General features: G+C 35.7%; 1 protein-coding gene across 1 annotated transcript in view; it reads left to right on the top strand.

Annotated features, from left to right (window-relative positions):
- The window catches only part of ABCA12 (ATP binding cassette subfamily A member 12), a 210,085-nt gene that overhangs the window by 92,898 nt on the left and 96,621 nt on the right, over positions 1-20,566 (top strand). Inside the window, exons 7-10 of the mRNA XM_068967745.1 lie at positions 1,657-1,835; positions 7,511-7,623; positions 12,779-12,854; positions 19,593-19,711. Coding sequence (XP_068823846.1) covers positions 1,657-1,835; positions 7,511-7,623; positions 12,779-12,854; positions 19,593-19,711 — 487 coding nt within the window. The remainder of the gene's footprint in view (positions 1-1,656; positions 1,836-7,510; positions 7,624-12,778; positions 12,855-19,592; positions 19,712-20,566) is intronic.

The raw sequence follows: 20,566 nt of genomic DNA, 5'->3' as shown, positions 1-20,566 counted from the left end.
CCTTTGGACTGCAAGGAGATCAAACCAATCCATCCTAAAGGACATCATTCCTGACTATTTGTTGTAATGACTGATGCTGAAGCTGAAACTCCAATACTTTGGCCACCTGATGTGAAGAGCTGACTCACTAATGCAGGAGGAGAAAGGGACAACAGAGGATGAGGTAGTTGGATGGCATCACTGACTTGATAGACATGAGTTTGAGCAAGCTCTGGGAGTTGGTGATACACAGGGAAGACTGGCGAGCTGCAGTCCATTGGGTTGGAAAGAGTCAGACACGACTGAGCAACTGAAATGAATTGAACTGAACTGAAGTACAGAATGCTTAAATTACTCTTCATTAACCTGAGTTTTCTGAATGAACTGGATTAGAAACACTGTTATGATAATGCCAATTCAACGTAGAGCACTTAGAATTCTATCTCAACAAACTCAGAAGCCATATAGAATGTGTGGCTAAGAATACCTTGTTCAAAATCACATTTTCAGCATGAAAGACCTTGAATTAAGATCCAACTAAAGCCTGACTACTAGTATGAATGAGCTTATTAAGAAAATTGTTTGGGGTGGGAATATAATGAAGAAAATACTTCTAAAGATATTATCTGGGACCTGGGATCCAGAGCAAGAGTAAAGATCATGACTTTCTTTTATTTGTTTGCTTAGAGTACAAGATGTGACTACAGGATATTCACTATAAATCATTATTATAACTAAAGTTCCTTGTATTGCAACAGAACTTTGGAAATATTTTGTTAAGTATGTGTAATTGTAATAGTAAACATTTTAATATATTTGTATATATATATTCACACATTTATCATAAAACACCTAAATTTTAAAGGTTTTCTATGCAAATAATATAAGGTCTACTAATGGATCTGCATGAGGAAATGGCAGCCCACTCCAGTATTCTTGTCTGGAGAATCCTATGGACAGAGGAGCCTGGTGGGCTATAGTCCATGGGGTCAAAAATAGTCAGACACAACTAAGAGATTGAGCAAGCACTACTAATGGATATAGAGAGTATTTTTCTATATGTGCTAAACTAGATCCTAGAGAAAAACAAACTTATTACTCAGAAGCTAATTTTATTTTAAGAAATTAATTTTAATTTCCCAAAACCCAATTTCAAGTATTTTGTTTAAATGGTTTTGTTAACCAAACATTAAATATGCCAACATCTAAAATTATAGGAAAAAATTCAATTACATGTAAAAACATTTGAAATGGTTACAGTTTTTCCAAGTAAAGGATTGCTAAGTCACTTCAGTTGTGTCCGACTCTGTGTGACCCCATAGACGGCAGCCCCCCGTCCCTGGGATTCTCCAGGCAAGAACACTGGAGTGGGTTGCCATTTGCTTCTCCAATGCATGAAAGTGAAAAGTGAAAGGGAAGTCGCTCAGTTGTGTCCGACTTTTCATGACCCCATGGACTGCAGCCTACCAGGCTCCTCCGTCCATGGGATTTTCCAGGCAAGAGTACTGGAGTGGTGTGCCATCGCCTTCTCCGAAGTAAAGGATTACTTCAAACTAAATGAAAATCTGAATTACTTAACTGAAACTCTAGAATTTAAGTGTTTTCAAAGACAGTCAGCCATGTGGTTACAGATATTGAAGTCTTGTCTCACCCTGTCTGTGGTTTTATTTTTTTAAGCTATCAAGTGATCCAAACAACCAGAAGACAATGTTTCAGGAAATGGTTAAAGTGCTATCCTTTTTCTCACAAGTACAAGAGCAGACAGCTGTGTGGGAGCTTCTCTCTAGTTTTCCAAATGTGTTCCAGAATGACAGCACACTGAGCAATCTATTTGATGTGCTTCGAAATGCAAACAGGTAAGAATTACTGTTCATAATGAAGTCTTTTTTTTTTCTTCTAATGTTACCTTGAAGATCACTGCTGCTGCTAATTTGCGTCAGTCGTGTCCGACTCTGTGCAACCCCATAGACGGAAGCCCACCAGGCTCCTCTGTCATAGCAAATAACCTTTCAGCACTTACTGCAGATTTTGGCAGTGAACGTGAGGGTATTAGATAAGCAAAGGAGAAAGATACACTGTGGTCATCAGGGTTATTGACATGTATATAGGGAAATGCGGAACACTAATCATAACATCAGTAATGTCAGTTCATATCCCAGAACTCTGAAAAGATGGTAGAGCAGGACCAACGGTTGATTGGAATGGCACAGTCTTATTCAGGGACAACAAAGGCTCCGTGCATCTAGTATTTTACATGCTCAAGATGAAAATATTTCATTGGATTTTTGGTACTACACGGTAAAAAAAATAATCTTGCATATTGGGTTGACTTTATTTGACATATATGACACAAAGATTTGAAAAACTTGCAGAAGAAATCCCTTTAAAGTCTGTTTTCCTCAAAAACGAGATCTGAGCATGCTAGCATTTAGAATTTGATGAACACATACTTAGGTTTTGGCTGTGATGCCTAGCTAATTTGGAAATGTGCATTAAACAAAACAACTGCATTAACAATCAGTAATTATTGGTGCCTGTTACATGCCAAACACTTTACTGGACCCTTCATATATTTCACATTGAACCTTAACAACAGAACTATCATTTATTTCATAAATGAGATAATAGAGGGTTTTAAAAATTAAATAATTGATGATCTTGCAGCTAAGAGAGTTTGAACCTGGGGTTTTATACTCTAGAACCCAGATGCCTCTCTAATATGTCACTAAGAGCACAGTGGATTCCATTGTTAATGTCTGAAGCACCAGAAAAAGAGTTTTCTCATCTTCTCTGGAGAATCTAAGTGTTTATATTTGTTCAAAGACCTTGTAATAAACCCTCATGTTGGTACGTTAATTTCATTTGATTCTCATAACAGTGCTTTGAGATTGAGACCACAGATATCTGCATTTATTAAAAAGAAAACACACCTTCATGGAGGTCAAATGACTTTTTCAGGAAGGTCAAAAGACTTCCTCAAGGTTCTACAACTAAGTAAGTAAGTGGTAAAGCTAGAACCTAAACTCAAGGAATCTGAATCCAAGACCTGTGCTCTTTTCACAATAAATAACATGTTGTAACTAAACTATAAAAGAAGTAAGATACTAGTAAATTTGATTTGGTCCTCATTTTGGCTCTTCGGGATATTTTCATTCACTCAGAATTTTGACACTTGGTTCTCTTCCTCCTTTGTATATTCTATTTTAGAAAACAAACAGGTAAATTGATTAAAGGAGAAATGGGATTGTTTGAGCTGTACAATGTAGCAATGAAAGGAGTCAAGATACTCTTGAGACCACAATAAGATATCACTAACACTCACTACATTGGAGAAGGAAATGGCAACCCACTCCAGTGTTCTTGCCTGGAGAATCCCAGGGACGGTGGAGCCTAGTGGGCTGCCATCTATGGGGTCGCACAGAGTCGGACACAACTGAAGTGACTTAGTAGCAACACTCACTAAAACGGGTTCAGTTTTCAAAGATGAGTGACCCCAGTTGCTGGCAAGAATGTAAAGCAAATAGAATTCATACATTGCAAGTTAGAGTGTAAAGTGATATAACCATGTCAGAAAACAGTGTGACAGGTTCTAAGGAAGCTAAAAATAGAACCATGTGATGTAGCATTCTACCCCTGGTTATTTACCCAAGAAAATGAAAACATATGCCTACATGAAGATTTGTATGCTAATGTTTACAGCAGATTTATTTACAATAGCTAGAAATTGAGAGAAAAACAAATATCCCTAAACAGAATGGATGAAAAATTGGAATTCTACTCAGTTAAGAATAATAAACAGATTACTTAATCACACGACAGCATGGATAAATCTTATGAATATTATGCTGGCGAAAGAATCCAGACCAAAAAAAAAAAAAAAAAGGAATACATACTAGATGTGTAGATATTGTATTATTAACAAAATTAATGTACAGTGTTAGAAATCAGAACAGTGGATATTGGGGCAACTGTTGGAAGCAGGACAAAACTTTTTTAAGGTGATACTTTATATCACCTTAAAATTAGATATTTTATATCTTATTTAGCATGGTGGCTACATAATTGTATATATTGTCAAAGCTTATTGAGTAATAACCTTAAATACGCTCATCATGTTGTATGTGAATTATACCTTAATGAAATTTGGTTATTAAACAACAAATAAAAACCAAACTCCCACAAAATAATGCTTGCTGAAAGGTGGAAGATCCAAAAAGATACCCTTTGGTCAAAAGTAAATTAATCAAAAATACATTAGACATCATTTTGATAGAGCAAATTACATAAGGACATTGCACTGTGGCTATTTTAATTCCCTTAAAATTTAAAATAAAATTATTGCATTATACCATAGATATGTTCTCAGGTAATGATTAGAATGTTGTAAACCAGTCTACATAATAATGAAAACAGCTTTTAAAAGAAATAGCTTCAGATTATTTTAAAGCAGATGACATATGACTTTTTTCTAACCTGGATAATTTTCTTTAAAGCGGTTGATTTTTACTTATTTATTATTTAGCTAATTAATTAATTTAAAACTTTATTGCCAATTTATATAGTTCTTTCTAACATGAAAGCCTCTAGCTATTTGTGGGTTTTATATGTTGCATTTTGTAAATTTAAGGTGCACAGGGTGTCACATGATTTTGAGCACTTGGTGTGCTACTATCATCAAGGAATCGAATTTTAAACTTTATTCTTAATTCATTTAAATATATTAGAAAAACTTTTAATATATTTGAAACAACATGGGTATGTGAATCTACTTTTCACTGGTAATTGCAATGAAATTCTAATACAGATTAAATATTTTCAATGAAAATTTAACATCTGAGTTGAGATGCTTCATTAGTGTAAAATATACTTTGAAATCTGAAGATAATGCAATAAAAGATAAAATACTAATATATTTTATATTGATTAGATGTTGAAATGATAATATTTTGGATACATTGGGTCAAATAAAATATATTATTAAAATTAATTTCATCTGTTTCTTTAAATGTCTTGCATTATATTTAGACCTTTTATGTCAACCATTTTTTAAAGTCAAATCTTCTTTACTATTATTATTAAAGTGTCACTAAAAGCTGTTAATTCTTCACAAATGACTGTATTTTGTCACCAAGTCATTGGTTTATCTTACTCTTTGTTGATCAAGTAATATGAACAAATAAACTGTATAAAAACTCATTGCTGTCATTTCCTCCAGCAGTTTTGTAAAGCTGTAACTTGTTATATAGTTCAGTCACCAAAACCAGATTGCAAAATGTCAAGATTATGACAGAGGTTAGCAAAAATGAGCAATCTCAAAAATAAAAAAAAAGCATATGAAAAAACATAGGTGATAGTCACTATTTATGAGGAGGAAGTGGTATACTTAGATATGAATCACAAAAACCCCTTTTTAGATTACCTTACAAGGAGACTTGTTTTGGATAACTTCTATTTGTATATGATGAACAGGACAGAAAAACAAAACCAATGAAGTGAAGTAAAATCATCTTCATCAATAGTTTAAAGGATCTCATAGAGGATGGGGGTCAGGTGTCATTTTTTTGTCGCATTTTGATAGAAAAAGATGAATTATGTCTACTGACATTTTTATTAGTTATATTAATAACAATAATGCTGACAATGAGATTGCCAAATGTTCAGTCTTTGAAGGTGTTACTTTGAGACGAAAGATCAGCTGAGTCAAGCAGAGACCAAGCTGGGCGAAGGCTGGCAGAAATCTCCAACCTCAGAACGTTTACCTGGTCTCCATACTCACCAGGATTCAGAAACAATTCAAAGTCTGAGAACCAGGAGATTCTTGGGGCAAATATAAAAATGCCTGACATATCAGCTGTTAGGTATACAAAGCACAGGCGAGAAAAATTCAGCCATCCCGCCATGGCCAAACACACAGCTGGAAAGACAAGCTAACAATGGCTGTAGCTCAGTGCAGAAATGGTCTGTCCTCCTCTTCTCTGCCATGCTGGGGCAAAGCGCCAGAGTCAAGATGTAGAGGAGAAAGAGCAGAAACTTTGAAATTAGACACAATCAGCTTTATTTATTTGGATAACCTTGTGTAAGTTATTTAACTTTTGAACTTTAGTGTTCCATAACAAGACAAATGAATTGACTTTATGGAATTATTAGAGAAGCAAATAAAATTATAATTCTATAAATATGCATGCTAAGTTGCTTCAGTCATCTCTGACCCTTTGAGATCCAGTTGACTGTAGCCTGCCAGGCTCCTCTGTCCATGGGATTCCCCAGGCAAGAATACTGGAGTGGGTTGCCATGTCCCCCTCCAGGGAATCTTCCTGACCCAGGGATTGAACCCTTGTCTTTCTGCAGCTCCTGCACTGCAAGCAGATTCTTTACCACTGAGTCACCAGGGAAGCCCATAAATAAATAGATATATGTTTATATATCCATACACATACCTACTAGAAATTAGAGAACATTCAAAAGTTAACGCTCTGAATATAATAGTCATTCATGGTTAGGAGCTAAAATTAAAATGATCTTAATTTAAATATTAAAAATTCCAAAAATATTGTAGAAAGTATATGCACATGCTGTTGCTGATGTGACATTTCAGTTGACTAAGATACATATGGAAGAGCTATTAGCTAATATGTACTTCGTTTAACTTCACAATAGCAAATCCTTAACAAAGCTTTTTGTTCTAAGTTACCACTCATATATATATATATATATATATATATATATATTTATATATATTGCCTCACAGTATTTGTGAAATTCAAACATACTTGTACAATGCTAACATTTTTTAAATGTACCAATGACAATAGGAGATAAAAAAGAGGCATTTCTTAAGTCGGTAATTGATTTTTTGGAAATACTGAATGAACTCAAGCATGAACAAGTAAATTTGCTGACTTTTCATTCCCAGTGTAGACTGCCCATCTTATTAGTAACATAAAAATCCTGGGAAGACAATGCCAGTTAGTTTGGATATTAATTTTGAGCTACCCCTTGGAGCAGTGCCTGTGGGCTACTTAGAGGATAGAATGCAATCTCTAATTAGGGCAAGCTCCCATTTAAAAAAAAAATTAACATTTGTTTAGCAAAAGATAAATATTTATCAAATAATTAATAATTATTCTTGAAAGTGGATCCTTTATCTGGGCTTAATTTTTAATGAAAATAATTTCCAATGTTTAATTTTTTTCCTTTAAAAACAAAAAAAGAGGTATCCTTTTATTGGAAACTGCTGTTTCTAACCACTTATTTTTAGGTTTTAACAACAACAACAACAAAAAACTGATGTGAACTTCACTTCTTACTTTAAGACCTTTTAGGCTTTAGAATCTTGTATGGTTCAAGAATACTTTGTTGGGATTTTGTGCATGAACAGACAAACAAGCAATTAAATGACAAAGCAGCATCCTGTCTTTTATGTTATAAGAATAATTTTCAATACTGTAGCTATTTTCTTCTCAAATAACCTTTTGTTTCTGTCTGCAAATGTTGAAATGCAATCTGGTTTAATTGTTTTTCGACTTGTTAGTGTGCTGCTGGTTGTGCAGAAGGTTTATCCACGTGTCATAACTAACGAAGGTTTCAGAACTCTCCATAAATCTGTTAAACATCTGCTGTATACCCTGGACTCCCCATCTGAAGGTATTATATTTCTATCTTTCTATATTCAATTCTGCATTGCAATTCTGTATTCAGTTCCATTAGGAATAAAAAACAAAATGCAACTGAAGCAACCATTTATGCATGACATTATTCTTAGGTGGGAACATATGTTACCATTAAATCTGGATCTTTAGCTAACCAAAGTGTGGAGACAAGGAGAAATGGCTGGAAAAGAGGCTGTGACTTTCTAGGATTTTTATTTTTATGAAAATGGTCTCTCTTAGCTATATTATAAAGCTATGTTTATGCTTGGTACGAAAAAATAAATATCAGAGAAAGGGACTAAGCCTCAACAAGTAGATTTCTACCACAACTTTTTGAACAAATGCCTACACTGAATTGCAGTACTTTTGCCCTTTTTCCCAAAATTTTGACTTTTTAATCAGAATGAGTCTTTGGATAAAACTCACCCTTCAGCCAGCCATCTTGAAAATTCATGATGGATATCAGAGCGTGAATAGATCAGTATTGTCCTACTGTCCCACCCAGTAGGACAAACGATAGCATCTTGCTAGTGAATCAGAAAAGATCATCTTTGCATATAGAGAAGTGCACAGACACACACACAAACACAGTCATATACAGACAAACATTTAGGACTATAAGGAATAAATCCCTACTTCACAAGTGAAATGTTTGGTTAGTATTTACTGCTTCTGAATGAGTTTAGGAATAGGCTTTCTCAACTGAGCTTGCCAGCTTTTAAGTATGTAGACTTGACTTTTGAATTATAGATAAGTAATCAGGTCACAAGCTGATTGTTTATTACCAGATCTTAAACTATTTTCATATAAAATGCTGGTTTTAAAGGATTTAAAGACTTCTTGAAGGAGGATCTAACATACTCTTGGATACCAATTTCTTCAGTTCAGTTCAGTTCAGTCGCTCAGTCATGTCCGACTCTTTGCAACCCCACGAATCGCAGCACGCCAGGCCTCCCTGTCCATCACCAACTCCCGGAGTTCACTCAGACTCACGTCCATCGAGTCGGTGATGCCATCCAGCCATCTCATCCTCTGTCGTCCCCTTCTTCTCCTGCCCCCAATCCCTCCCAGCATCAGAATCTTTTCCAATGAGTCAACTCTTCACATGAGGTGGCCAAAGTACTGGAGTTTCAGCTTTAGCATCATTCCTTCCAAAGAACACCCAGGGCTGATCTCCTTCAGAATGGACTGGTTGGATCTCCTTGCAGTCCAAGGGACTCTCAAGAGTCTTCTCCAACACCACAATTCAAAAGCATCAATTCTTCAGCACTCAGCCTTCTTCACAGTCCAACTCTCACATCCATACATGACCCGTGGAAAAACCATAGCCTTTTCAGTCACAGAATTAATGACTAGTTTGCAGGATTGATTGTTGTTAAACTCAGTGGTCTTCAAGAGCATTAGGGTTAAAAAGAAAAGCCTTGTGCTTTTAAGAAAAGGTCCAGCCCAGAAAAACCGGACAGTACAATAACAAACACTAATTATTTCCTCTGTACATTTTTCTGTTTGCATTTTAAAGACTTGAGAACTTCAGATTTCTCCTTACCATTCCTTTCCTTTTCATCTTCAGACTCACACCTTATAATTGTATAGAGGGATAAAGTTGAAATTTTTGTTACAAAGGACGTAAGTTCTTTAGTGCCTTAGAAGCCAAAGAACCTCTCATTAACTGAGGCAGCAAAACACTTTTCCTGATGAACAATATAGCTCAATTTTCAATACTTAACAATGGCCATGTTGCATTTCTATGATTATGCTCATAATTTTGACATGTGTTAAACCATGCCATTGGATAATCAGAATGACAAGGAAATATTAATACATTAAGGATATATGTTTTTATTTTTAGAATTAGATGTGCTTATGTTTGTTTTTAAAAATTTCCTACACATGTGACTTCATCAGTCTAAAGATACCAATGCCGTAGTATTAAGGTCAGTTCCTATGTCACTAACCCCAAGCCCCTGCATGCATGCATGCTTGAGCAGAAATTTCATGACCTGTGAAAAATTATTCTGAGTATTTTTGGGAATCCTTCAGGAAACCCAAACTTGTTTTGAAGTACAAATACCTGTCATGTTGCCCAAGCCAGCCATGCTTACTCTTTATAGCATTTAGTGGTATTTGTGAACACATGTCCTCCCTTGGCTTTACAGTAAACAAACTGGAGTGAAATGGTCACTCAGATCAGAGTTGCTTGCTTGGGTCCTCTCTAATGATTGACAGGACTCAGATAGCTTTAAATGGCTCATTCTCTTCTTTCAAACGAAGAAAGTAGAAAAAATAAAAAGGTAGTGTTCTTTTTGTGTGTGTCGATGATAAATATTTTATTCTCTTTAGTCCTTTCTATCACCAAAACAACTCTATAAGAGGTATTTATTATCCCATTTTGCAGACAAAACAACTAAGGCAAAGGAAGGCTGGGCACTTTGCCTATGTTATACATCCAGCAAGTGACTAAACTGAGATTGAGAGCCTGAATCTGTCTATGCCCAAAGCCAGGTCCCCAAGCTCTGTTAAATGGCCTTACTCATATTTACCATCTGAGACATGCACACACTTGCTTCTAGGATACTTCACACAAGTACTTGCCACCAGTCAGCCTCAGAATGGCTCCACTTTCAGCCAGTCATAGAGTGCGATTCACTGTGCCAGCTTCCTTCCCACATGATCCATTTTTCAGTGGCCATTGCTCCATTCCTCTCTGCACTCCATGTCTATTTCTAATTCAAACTTCCACACCCCATGTCTACTTTTGATTCAGCCTTGATTATGAACACACTTCAAGGTTTTTTCGGAAGCCTCCTTAGCAACCACGACAATACGGAGATGCCAATAAACATTTGAGAAGATGTTTTAAGGAATCTAATTCTCAGCTCTGACCCAGTAAGGATCCCTGCTTCACTGTTTAGTATTTCCATTTATAAAACTGAGTTTTGAGGGTGAAGATTACCTTTTTTGGCTCATTGAAGTTTATTCTTTTGCCAAGAGGTAAATTACATGAAATTACATCTTTAAACAAAAAGCCATGTTTACTGGTGAAAAGAGGTATCTGTGCACTAGATTTCTTTCTCTGTCTTTGGGCATCATTTTTATATATGACTACTTCTACAAATAAAAATTAAACCTTGCTTTTTAAAGGGCTGTAACAATTTCCACTTCATTAAAACCCATTCAATACGGTACTTCTCAGATACTTTAAAGTCCAGAAGGACAAGTGCCCAGAGGGCAAAGTCCATATTTAACATCAAGGTCAAGCCTATAATTGATATATACAAAGTTAATTTCTATTAGCTATTCATTTTAATAATCTGATGAAGAAAAGACATTCCATAACCATATAGTATACAAATGCTAATGGACTCAGTCATATAGTATACAAATGCTGATGAACTCATAGGAGTTCAAAGTGAGCAAGATTTGATCTTGGAAAAATGGTTTTATATACTTTTACACTGCAGAAGCATAAATCTTCACAGAGTCCTATCCTGGATTATTCTATATATGTGCTCAGTTGCTAAGTTGTGTCTGACTCTTTGAGACCCCATGGACTGTAACCCACCAGGCTCAGACTCTGTCCATGGGATTTCCTAGGCAAGAATACTGGAGTGAGTTGCTATTTCCTTCTCCAATTCTATATATGGATGCCAATAAATAATGGTTATTACCATTATTAATTAGGTTTATTTATACTGAGTATCTTCTTCTTGGTCCTTTCACTCATTGATACATTGCTGTCTTTAGAGCAATAATACTTAGCTGTCGAGCAGAGAAGAGAGGGACCCCTGCCAGAGAGGAAAACTGAAAAAGCCATTCTGCCAAGTTACTAGGGATGATACAGACATTACTCAGACATGACTGATACTGAGGAAGACAAGGAGGTTTTTAATTCTGTGAGTCTTTTACATGCATGCTTATTTAAATAAACAAAATGATCAGCAGGAGAAAAGTACAGATGGCTACCTAGTTTTGTGCTACAACCTTTTTAGAAGACTTTAGAACACACTAACTAGAGACAATGGGAGAAGTATTAAAGCTATCAATAAAGTACTCTATTGAAAATGATAAGGCCAGTGTTGAAAAATGACAGCACTGGAACTTCTGGATTATTTATGAGGAATTAAGAGTGTCTACAAGAACAGTGAAATAAGTAATACCATTTCCTTAAAGGAGCTGAATGTGAAAGCATTGGATTTCTGATGTTTTTATTTATGCAATAGCCATTTTTAAATTTTGCATATGAATGTTGTTGGACTTATATATTTTTTTTTAATTCAGGAAAGTGTATTTTTAGAAAAATTTTTAATTGGAAGAAAATTGCTTTTTGTGTTGGTTTCTGCCATATAGCAACATAAATCAGTCATAATTATACGTATATACTCTCCCTCTGGAGCCTCCCTCCCCTCCCCCCATCCAGCCCCTCTAGGTCAGACTGCACTCCCTATGTTATATATGGACTATTAGTCAGCTGCACTTACCCTACAATGATAGAATGCTATGCAGCAAGCTGACTCAGGGACCCATTTAACTTCTAGGGGCAATTCTCTGTGTTGAGTTAGATCTTCATATATGGTTTCCATTAGACACAACTTAGTGATTGCCTTCCACACTCCAAACCTCACATTATTTGAGACCACTCAGAATGGTTCTATAAACATTAGTTAATTTGCATTCACAGCTGCATTCAATTGAAATCACTGGCTGGTTTTGAAAGATAAAAAATATAGATTCGTGATGGCAGATGTTTCCTAAGGCTACATTCTAGACAACTGAAGGCAAACAAACGAAAAAATCCAGGGACTCATGAGATTGAAATTGGTTTCATTTGATTAACAAGTCACCAAGGTAGTCAATCTGCATTATGATATTTGAGTCATCTATGCATATAGGATAAAATAATGTAATGGTTTGATGCCCAGAGAAATAATTTGTTAGAAATGCATATGCCTAACCATTGGGATTATTTCAGTTGGGGGGCAATTGATAAATACATATTTTAACTGTTTCCAGCTGAGCTTAGACATCTCTGTAAAGTCGTTTGGAGAAAAATTCTGCAGACTTCCTGCTTTTCTTCCCATTAATTTGACCTGGGATGATTTTTACTTAGAAAAATAAATCCTTTAATGAAATGCTAAATGTTATCTCTTTAGGTGGCTCTGATAATACAACACATTTGTGGGGTGAGGAAGACAGACAGTCACTATCCCCAAGCAGCCTGGCTGCACAGTAAGTCTTTGTTGGTGTTTTGGTTTGTTTCTAAATTGGTAAGTAACTTGACTGAATAAGCAAGCAGCACAATTCATAAACATCATTCTTTCATCAGTGTGTAAGGCCATGGAATAGAAAAAATCAACTATTGACTGACGAAAGAAAAAGTTAAAGTTGAAGTGCAGTAAATTTGAAACTTGTTTTTTGGTATTATTCAGTGATACTTTTAGATAACGTGACATGAAGATCTGATTTTCAGTTCTAAGATTGCATAACTAGATCCCACATGTTCTGTCTGGATAGGTCACCTTATGTCTATGAGGAAAATCTAGCTGGAGGCCCAATTTCCAACTCTTTTCAAAGTCTTTCATCTTCATATGAAAGGTGTAAAAGTCTCCAACTTTTTACATTACTGTTGATCTCAGTTTTTAAAAATTGACATTAAAAATCAAAGCCCCAAGGTAATGCAAACTTTGTTTGCTTCAGTAGCATTCAAGTAGCCAAGACTGTTTATAAGTTATTTAATTTTGGACTGTTTGTGGTTCATGTAAATGTTTATATATTTACCTATTCCTGAGACAGTGAATAGGCAGTGGAAATAACAGCAGTAATGTTGGCTTCTAAGGACCATTAATATAAGCAGTTCTCTGAAGTAACTAACAGTTATGGTAGAAAATTCAAGCAGTTGCCTGTAGAAGCTCACTGAAGTAAATTCACATAGTTCAAGGCAAATTTAGAGACTAGGTGACCTGTTATGTAAAAGTTGTTTTGGCCTGATAAATTATCCTATTGAAATTATTTGACTTTAGTTCCAAAAGATGTTTTTGTGGGCTAATGAAAATGTAAACAAATAGTAGGAGTTATTTTTAACCATTCATTTCTTTTTCTAAAATAGAATCTATGCAATTGTTTATAAACTTTCTATTAATCAGTGAGAAGTTTCCCAACTCTGGGTAATTCTAGGAAAAATTCTTCCATCAACAACCACCTCCTCTTTCTGCCCCTATATCTCTCCTCTAAGGTGCCTGAACCAGATGTTTCTCCTTAGAGCAGTCTTGCAACCCTGGGCAATTTTCCCCCAGACAGGATTCCATATTCCAAATAATCAAGTCTTTTAAACACATTCCCTATATAGCCAGCAAAATATTAAAAAAACAAAACAAAAACAAAAACCTCTGACTTGAGACAACTGGATACTTATTGCTGAAGCCAGGTATCTTTATCAGAGCCTTGGGGGCATCCATAGCATTGATAGTGCTAGCTATTCAGATGTGAAAATTATACAACAAATGTAGCTGGTAGCTGACAGCTAGCTGACAGTTTATTAGGAAGAATTCATTACTTTTAAGTTAGCTCTTGTTGAGATTGGTGAAATTAAGGGATTTCTTACCTTTGGGCTCCCTTTCCATTCCCACTTTATTTATTTATTTATTTATTTTTTTATTAGTTTTTTATTTTTTTAATTTTAAAATCTTTAATTATTACATGCGTTCCCAAACATGAACCCCCTTCCCACCTCCCTCCCCATAACATCTCTGTGGGTCATCCCCATGCACCAGCCCCAAGCATGCTGTATCCTGCATCAGACATAGACTGGCGATTCAATTCTTACATGATAGTATACATGTTAAATGCCATTCTCCCAAATCATCCCACCCTCTCCCTCTCCCTCTGAGTCCAAAAGTCCGTTAGACACATCTGTGTCTTTTTTCCTGTCTTGCATACAGGGTCGTCATTGCCATCTTTCTAAATTCCATATATATGTGTTAGTATACTGTATTGGTGTTTTTCTTTCTGGCTTACTTCACTCTGTATAATCGGCTCCAGTTTCATCCATCTCATCAGAACTGTTTCAAATGTATTCTTTTTAACGGCTGAGTAATACTCCATTGTGTATATGTACCACTGCTTTCTTATCCATTCATCTGCTGATGGACATCTAGGTTGTTTCCATGTCCTGGCTATTATATACAGTGCTGCGATGAACATTGGGGTACATGTGTCTCTTTCAATTCTGGTTTCCTCGGTGTGTATGCCCAGCAGTGGGATTGCTGGGTCATAAGGTAGTTCTATTTGCAATTTTTTAAGGAATCTCCACACTGTTCTCCATAGTGGCTGTACTAGTTTGCATTCCCACCAACAGTGTAGGAGGGTTCCCTTTTCTTCACACCCTCTCCAGCATTTATTGCTTGCAGATTTTTGGATCGCAGCCATTCTGACTGGTGTGAAGTGGTACCTCATTGTGGTTTTGATTTGCATTTCTCTGATAATGAGTGATGTTGAGCATCTTTTCATGTGTTTGTTAGCCATCCGTATGTCTTCTTTGGAGAAATGTCTATTTAGTTCTTTGGCCCATTTTTTGATTGGGTCATTTATTTTTCTGGAATTGAGCTGCATAAGTTGCTTGTATATTTTTGAGATTAGTTGTTTGTCAGTTGCTTCATTTGCTATTATTTTCTCCCATTCAGAAGGCTGTCTTTTCACCTTGCTTATATTTTCCTTTGTTGTGCAGAAGCTTTTAATTTTAATTAGATCCCATTTGTTTATTTTTGCTTTTATTTCCAGAATTCTGGGAGGTGGATCATAGAGGATCCTGCTGTGATTTATGTCGGAGAGTGTTTTTCCTATGTTCTCCTCTAGGAGTTTTATATTTTCTGGTCTTACATTTAGATCTTTAATCCATTTTGAGACATACTTAAAGTGATGAAAGACAATAACCTACAGCCCAGATTACTGTACCCAGCAAGGATCTCATTCAAATATGAAGGAGAAATCAAAAGCTTTACAGACAAGCAAAAGCTGAGAGAATTCAGCACCACCAAACCAGCTCTCCAACAAATTCTAAAGGATATTCTCTAGACAGGAAACACGAAAAGGGTGTATAAACCCAAACCCAAAACAATAAAGTAAATGGTAACTGGATCATACTTATCAATAATTACCTTAAACGTAAATGGGTTGAACGCCCCAACCAAAAGGCAAAGACTGGCCGAATGGATACAAAAACAAGACCCCTCTATATGCTGCTTACAAGAGACCCACCTCAAAACAAGGGACACATACAGACTGAAAGTGAAGGGCTGGAAAAAGATATACCACGCAAATAGAGACCAAAAGAAAGCAGGAGTGGCAATACTCATATCCGATAAAATAGACTTTAAAACAAAGGCTGTGAAAAGAGACAAAGAAGGCCACTACATAATGATCAAAGGATCAATCCAAGAAGAAGATATAACAATTATAAATATATATGCACCCAATATAGGAGCACCACAGTATGTAAGACAAATGCTAACAAATATGAAAGGGGAAATCAACAATAACACAATAATAGTGGGAGACTTTAATACCCCACTCACACCTATGGACAGATCAACTAAACAGAAAATTAACAAAGAAACGCAAACTTTAAATGATACATTAGATCAGTTAGACCTAATTGATATCTATAGGACATTTCACCCCCAAACAATGAATTTCACTTTTTTTTCAAGTGCTCATGGAACCTTCTCCAGGATAGATCACATCCTGGGCCATAAATCTAAACTTCATAAATTCAAAAATATCGAAATCATTCCAAGCATCTTTTCTGACCATAATGCATTAAGATTAGATCTCAATTACAGGAGAAAAGCTATTAAAAATTCCAACATATGGAGGCTGAACAACACACTTCTGAATAACCAACAAATCACAGAAGAAATCAAAAAAGAAATCAAAATATGCATAGAAACTAATGAAAATGAAAACACAACAACCCAAAACCTGTGGGACACCATCAAAGCAGTGCTAAGAGGAAAGTTCATAGCAATATAGGCATACCTCAAGAAACAAGAAAAAAGTCAAATAAATAACCTAACTCTACAGCTAAAGCAACTAGAAAAGGAAGAATTGGAGAACCCCAGAGTTAGTAGGAGGAAAGAAATCTTAAAAATTAGGGCAGAAATAAATGCAAAAGAAACAAAAGAGACCATAGCAAAAATCAACAAAGCCAAAAGCTGGTTCTTTGAAAGGATAAATAAAATTGACAAACCATTAGCCAGACTCATCAAGAAGCAAAGAGAGAAAAATCAAATCAATAAAATTAGAAATGAAAATGGAGAGATCACAACAGACAACACAGAAATACAAAGATCATAAGAGACTACTATCAGCAACTATATGCCAATAAAATGGACAACGTGGAAGAAATGGACAAATTCTTAGAAAAGTACAATTTTCCAAAACTGAACCAGGAAGAAATAGAAAATCTTAACAGACCCATCACAAGCATGGAAATTGAAACTGTAATCAGAAATCTTCCAGCAAACAAAAGCCCAGGTCCAGATGGCTTCACAGCTGAATTCTACCAAAAATTTCGAGAAGAGCTAACACCTATCCTCCTCAAACTCTTCCAGAAAATTGCAGAGGAAGGTAAACTTCCAAACTCATTCTATGAGGCCACCATCACCCTAATACCAAAACCTGACAAAGATGTCACAAAAAAAGAAAACTACAGGCCAATATCACTGATGAACATAGATGCAAAAATCCTCAACAAAATTCTAGCAATCAGAATCCAACAACACATTAAAAAGATCATACACCGTGACCAAGTGGGCTTTATCCCAGGGATGCAAGGATTCTTCAATATCCGCAAATCAATCAGTGTAATTCACCACATTAACAAATTGAAAAATAAAAACCATATGATTATCTCAATAGATGCAGAGAAGGCCTTTGACAAAATTCAACATCCATTTATGATAAAAACTCTCCAGAAAGCAGGAATAGAAGGAACATACCTCAACATAATAAAAGCTATATATGACAAACCCACAGCAAACATTATCCTCAATGGTGAAAAATTGAAAGCATTTCCCCTAAAGTCAGGAACAAGACAAGGGTGCCCACTTTCACCGCTACTATTCAACATAGTTCTGGAAGTTTTGGCCATTCCCACTTTAAAATAATCACAGAATGGAAATACTTGGCATGAGATAAAAGTGTTTGTAGTCCAGAATTTTCTTTGGAAAGCTGCTCAAAAATATTTTTTCCCTCATAGCTCTTCTCCTTCCTCCTTATTTTTGTACTAAAGTTACTTCTTTTTTGTTGTGTGTGTACATGAACAACATGCACGGATATATCTGTAATTTCATCTTTTTTTGTAAGCATTCTTAGGATGTAGGTAACATTTTATATAAAATATGTAAATTAAATGGTTTAAAGAAACACTTGAGATGTTTATGCCAAAACAGTTGGCATATATATATCTTAATTTTTGGTATATATTAAATATAATCTAAAAAATCTTGATAATCAAATATTCTTCATGGAACTAAGATAATGGCTGATATGATATTTCAAGGTCACTTTTAGCTCAGTATTCTATTTAAAGCTTGAAAATTTGTCATGAGAAGTTCTTGTGCTATTTCATTTGAAAAGTTAGAAAAATATGTTGCTATTGAACATGGCACTAAGATGGAAATGGCTCAGTGCTATAATAATTATGACAAAGAGGAAGACAAACACAAAAGAAAGAGAGGCAATAATAAGGGGAGAGTGGTCAAAGAAGTGCCTGAACAAAAGCAAGAAAGCTCAGGAATGGGTGCAGTTTTTCTAAACATGGGAGCTATGGACTATATTTAAATGAAAGTCAGCCATCTGACCAATAAGCTGTGCCCTGACTGGTAATTGTTAGAGACTTTTCTTGCCATAGATTTTCTTGTTTAAGTTCCTCAAGGATCCAGTGTCATTAACCCACATCCAAATACCCTGAGACTTTAATGTTAGTGCAGACATCATCCTACATGTTTACTGGCTATGCCAGGATGAGTCTCTTCCATTAGTATTTGAATAAAATCTAAGTTAACATCTAATATAACTAGTTAATTTGTGTGCTGTGCAGTTTGATTCAAAATAGATGATATCCAAATCAACCATTGACATTTATTCTGTCTCTGCTGTACATCAAATTTAATATTAGACAGTAAGGGAAGAAATTAAAAAATAGAGATGCAGCTTCACAGATGAAGTGACTGAGCTTGTGTAACATGCACGCATTTACTCACATAGCTTTGCCTCAAAAATATTAGACTATGTTCTCTCATGCAGTCGATTTGAAAGGAATATACAAAGTGGTTAATTGGGGAACTCTGAGTTGGTTGCTTAAAGAAAAAAAAGGAACTGACATTATTCAGTTGGATTCTACCATTTCTTTTTAATCACAACTACATGAATTTAAATTATTTAGAGAATGTTATAAGTGGAGGGGACCTAGCAGATCACCCAGCCCCCTAATCTCTCATTTGACAAAAGAGGAAGCTGAAGTCCAGAGAGAGGGTTGCCAGATTTAGAGGAAAAAGGAAAGGAAAGAAACATGCAAGACTTGTGGGATGTACTTACACTGAAAAATTATTTGTTATTTTGCTGAAATTCAGTTTTAACTGGGATCCCTGTCTTTTATCTGGCAATGCTAGCCCAGTGATTTTTCTTTCAAGTAAACATGCCTAGAAATGATCTTAAGATCACTTATATTGGATATTAAAGTAATTAAATATAAAGGTAATGCCCATGGAAAAGGTAAATACTCAGAGAATCCAGAGTAGTGCTGTCATTGTGCAGTTGGGCTGGATAGGGGAAGATGTCCTACTTGCCAGGGTTTCAATGCTCAAGTCAACCAAATGCCAGACAACTAGGGACTCACAGAATCGAAACAAAATAGCTTTACTTTATTTCTATATGACTTAATTTGCATCTTCTTTTCTAATTCTATAGGCTCCTAATACTGGAAAACTTTGAAGATGCCCTCTTAAATATATCAGCAGATAGTCCTTATATTCCTTACTTGGCATGTGTGAGAAATGTCACTGGCAATTTAGCCAGGGGATCAAAAGGTAATGCTCTTCTTTCTTAAGAGTCAAAATGCTACTCATGGTTTCTAATTTTGTTCTAAAATAAAGTCTTATGTTTGCTTTAAAGCAGAAGAAACTTTTAAAACCTTCGTTTCAATATCCATCTGTTTCAGTGGTTTGATATACAAAGTAATATCTAATCATATTATTATATTACTACTCTTGTTGCAGCTGCTAGTACCACCTGGCCACCTGGACAAAATTTAATGTATAATAACCATATAAGAAATAATGTGAGAGTAAGTAAGTGAAAGTCACTCAGTCATGTCTGACTCTTTGCAATCCCATGGATAGTCCATGGAATTCTGGGTAGCCTTTCCCTTCTCCAGGGGACCTTCCTAACCCAGGGATTGAACCCAGGTCTCCCTCATTGTGGGCAGATTCTTTACCCGCTGAACCACCAGGGAAAACCCAAGAATAATGGGGTGGGTAGCTTTTCCTTTCTCCAGTGTATCTTCCCAACCCAGGAATCGAATCGGGGTCTCCTGCATTGCAGACAGATTCTTTACCAGCTGAGCCATCAGGAAAGCCCAAGAATACTGGAGTGGGTAGCCTATCCTTTCTCCAGCTTATCTTCCTGACCCAGGAATCAAACCAGGGTCCCCTGCATTGCAGGCAGATTTCTTTACCAACTGAGCTATCCGGGAAGCCCAAGGTGACAGTGACCACCTAGATAAACTTTCCATGTCTCCAGAATTAGGAGTTCACATAACTCTCCATGACATTTTCTATACCTTTAATCTTAGTTGTCAAAAAATAATAAAAAGGATAATGAAGACTTCCAAAAACAGATGTAAATTACATAAATAAAGGCATTTTTGTAGCAGACTATTTTTT

The sequence above is a fragment of the Capricornis sumatraensis genome, chromosome 3, assembly GCF_032405125.1.
Source record: "Capricornis sumatraensis isolate serow.1 chromosome 3, serow.2, whole genome shotgun sequence".
Classification (NCBI taxonomy): Eukaryota; Metazoa; Chordata; class Mammalia; order Artiodactyla; family Bovidae; genus Capricornis; species Capricornis sumatraensis.
This window is presented reverse-complemented; position numbering and strand designations above follow the sequence as displayed.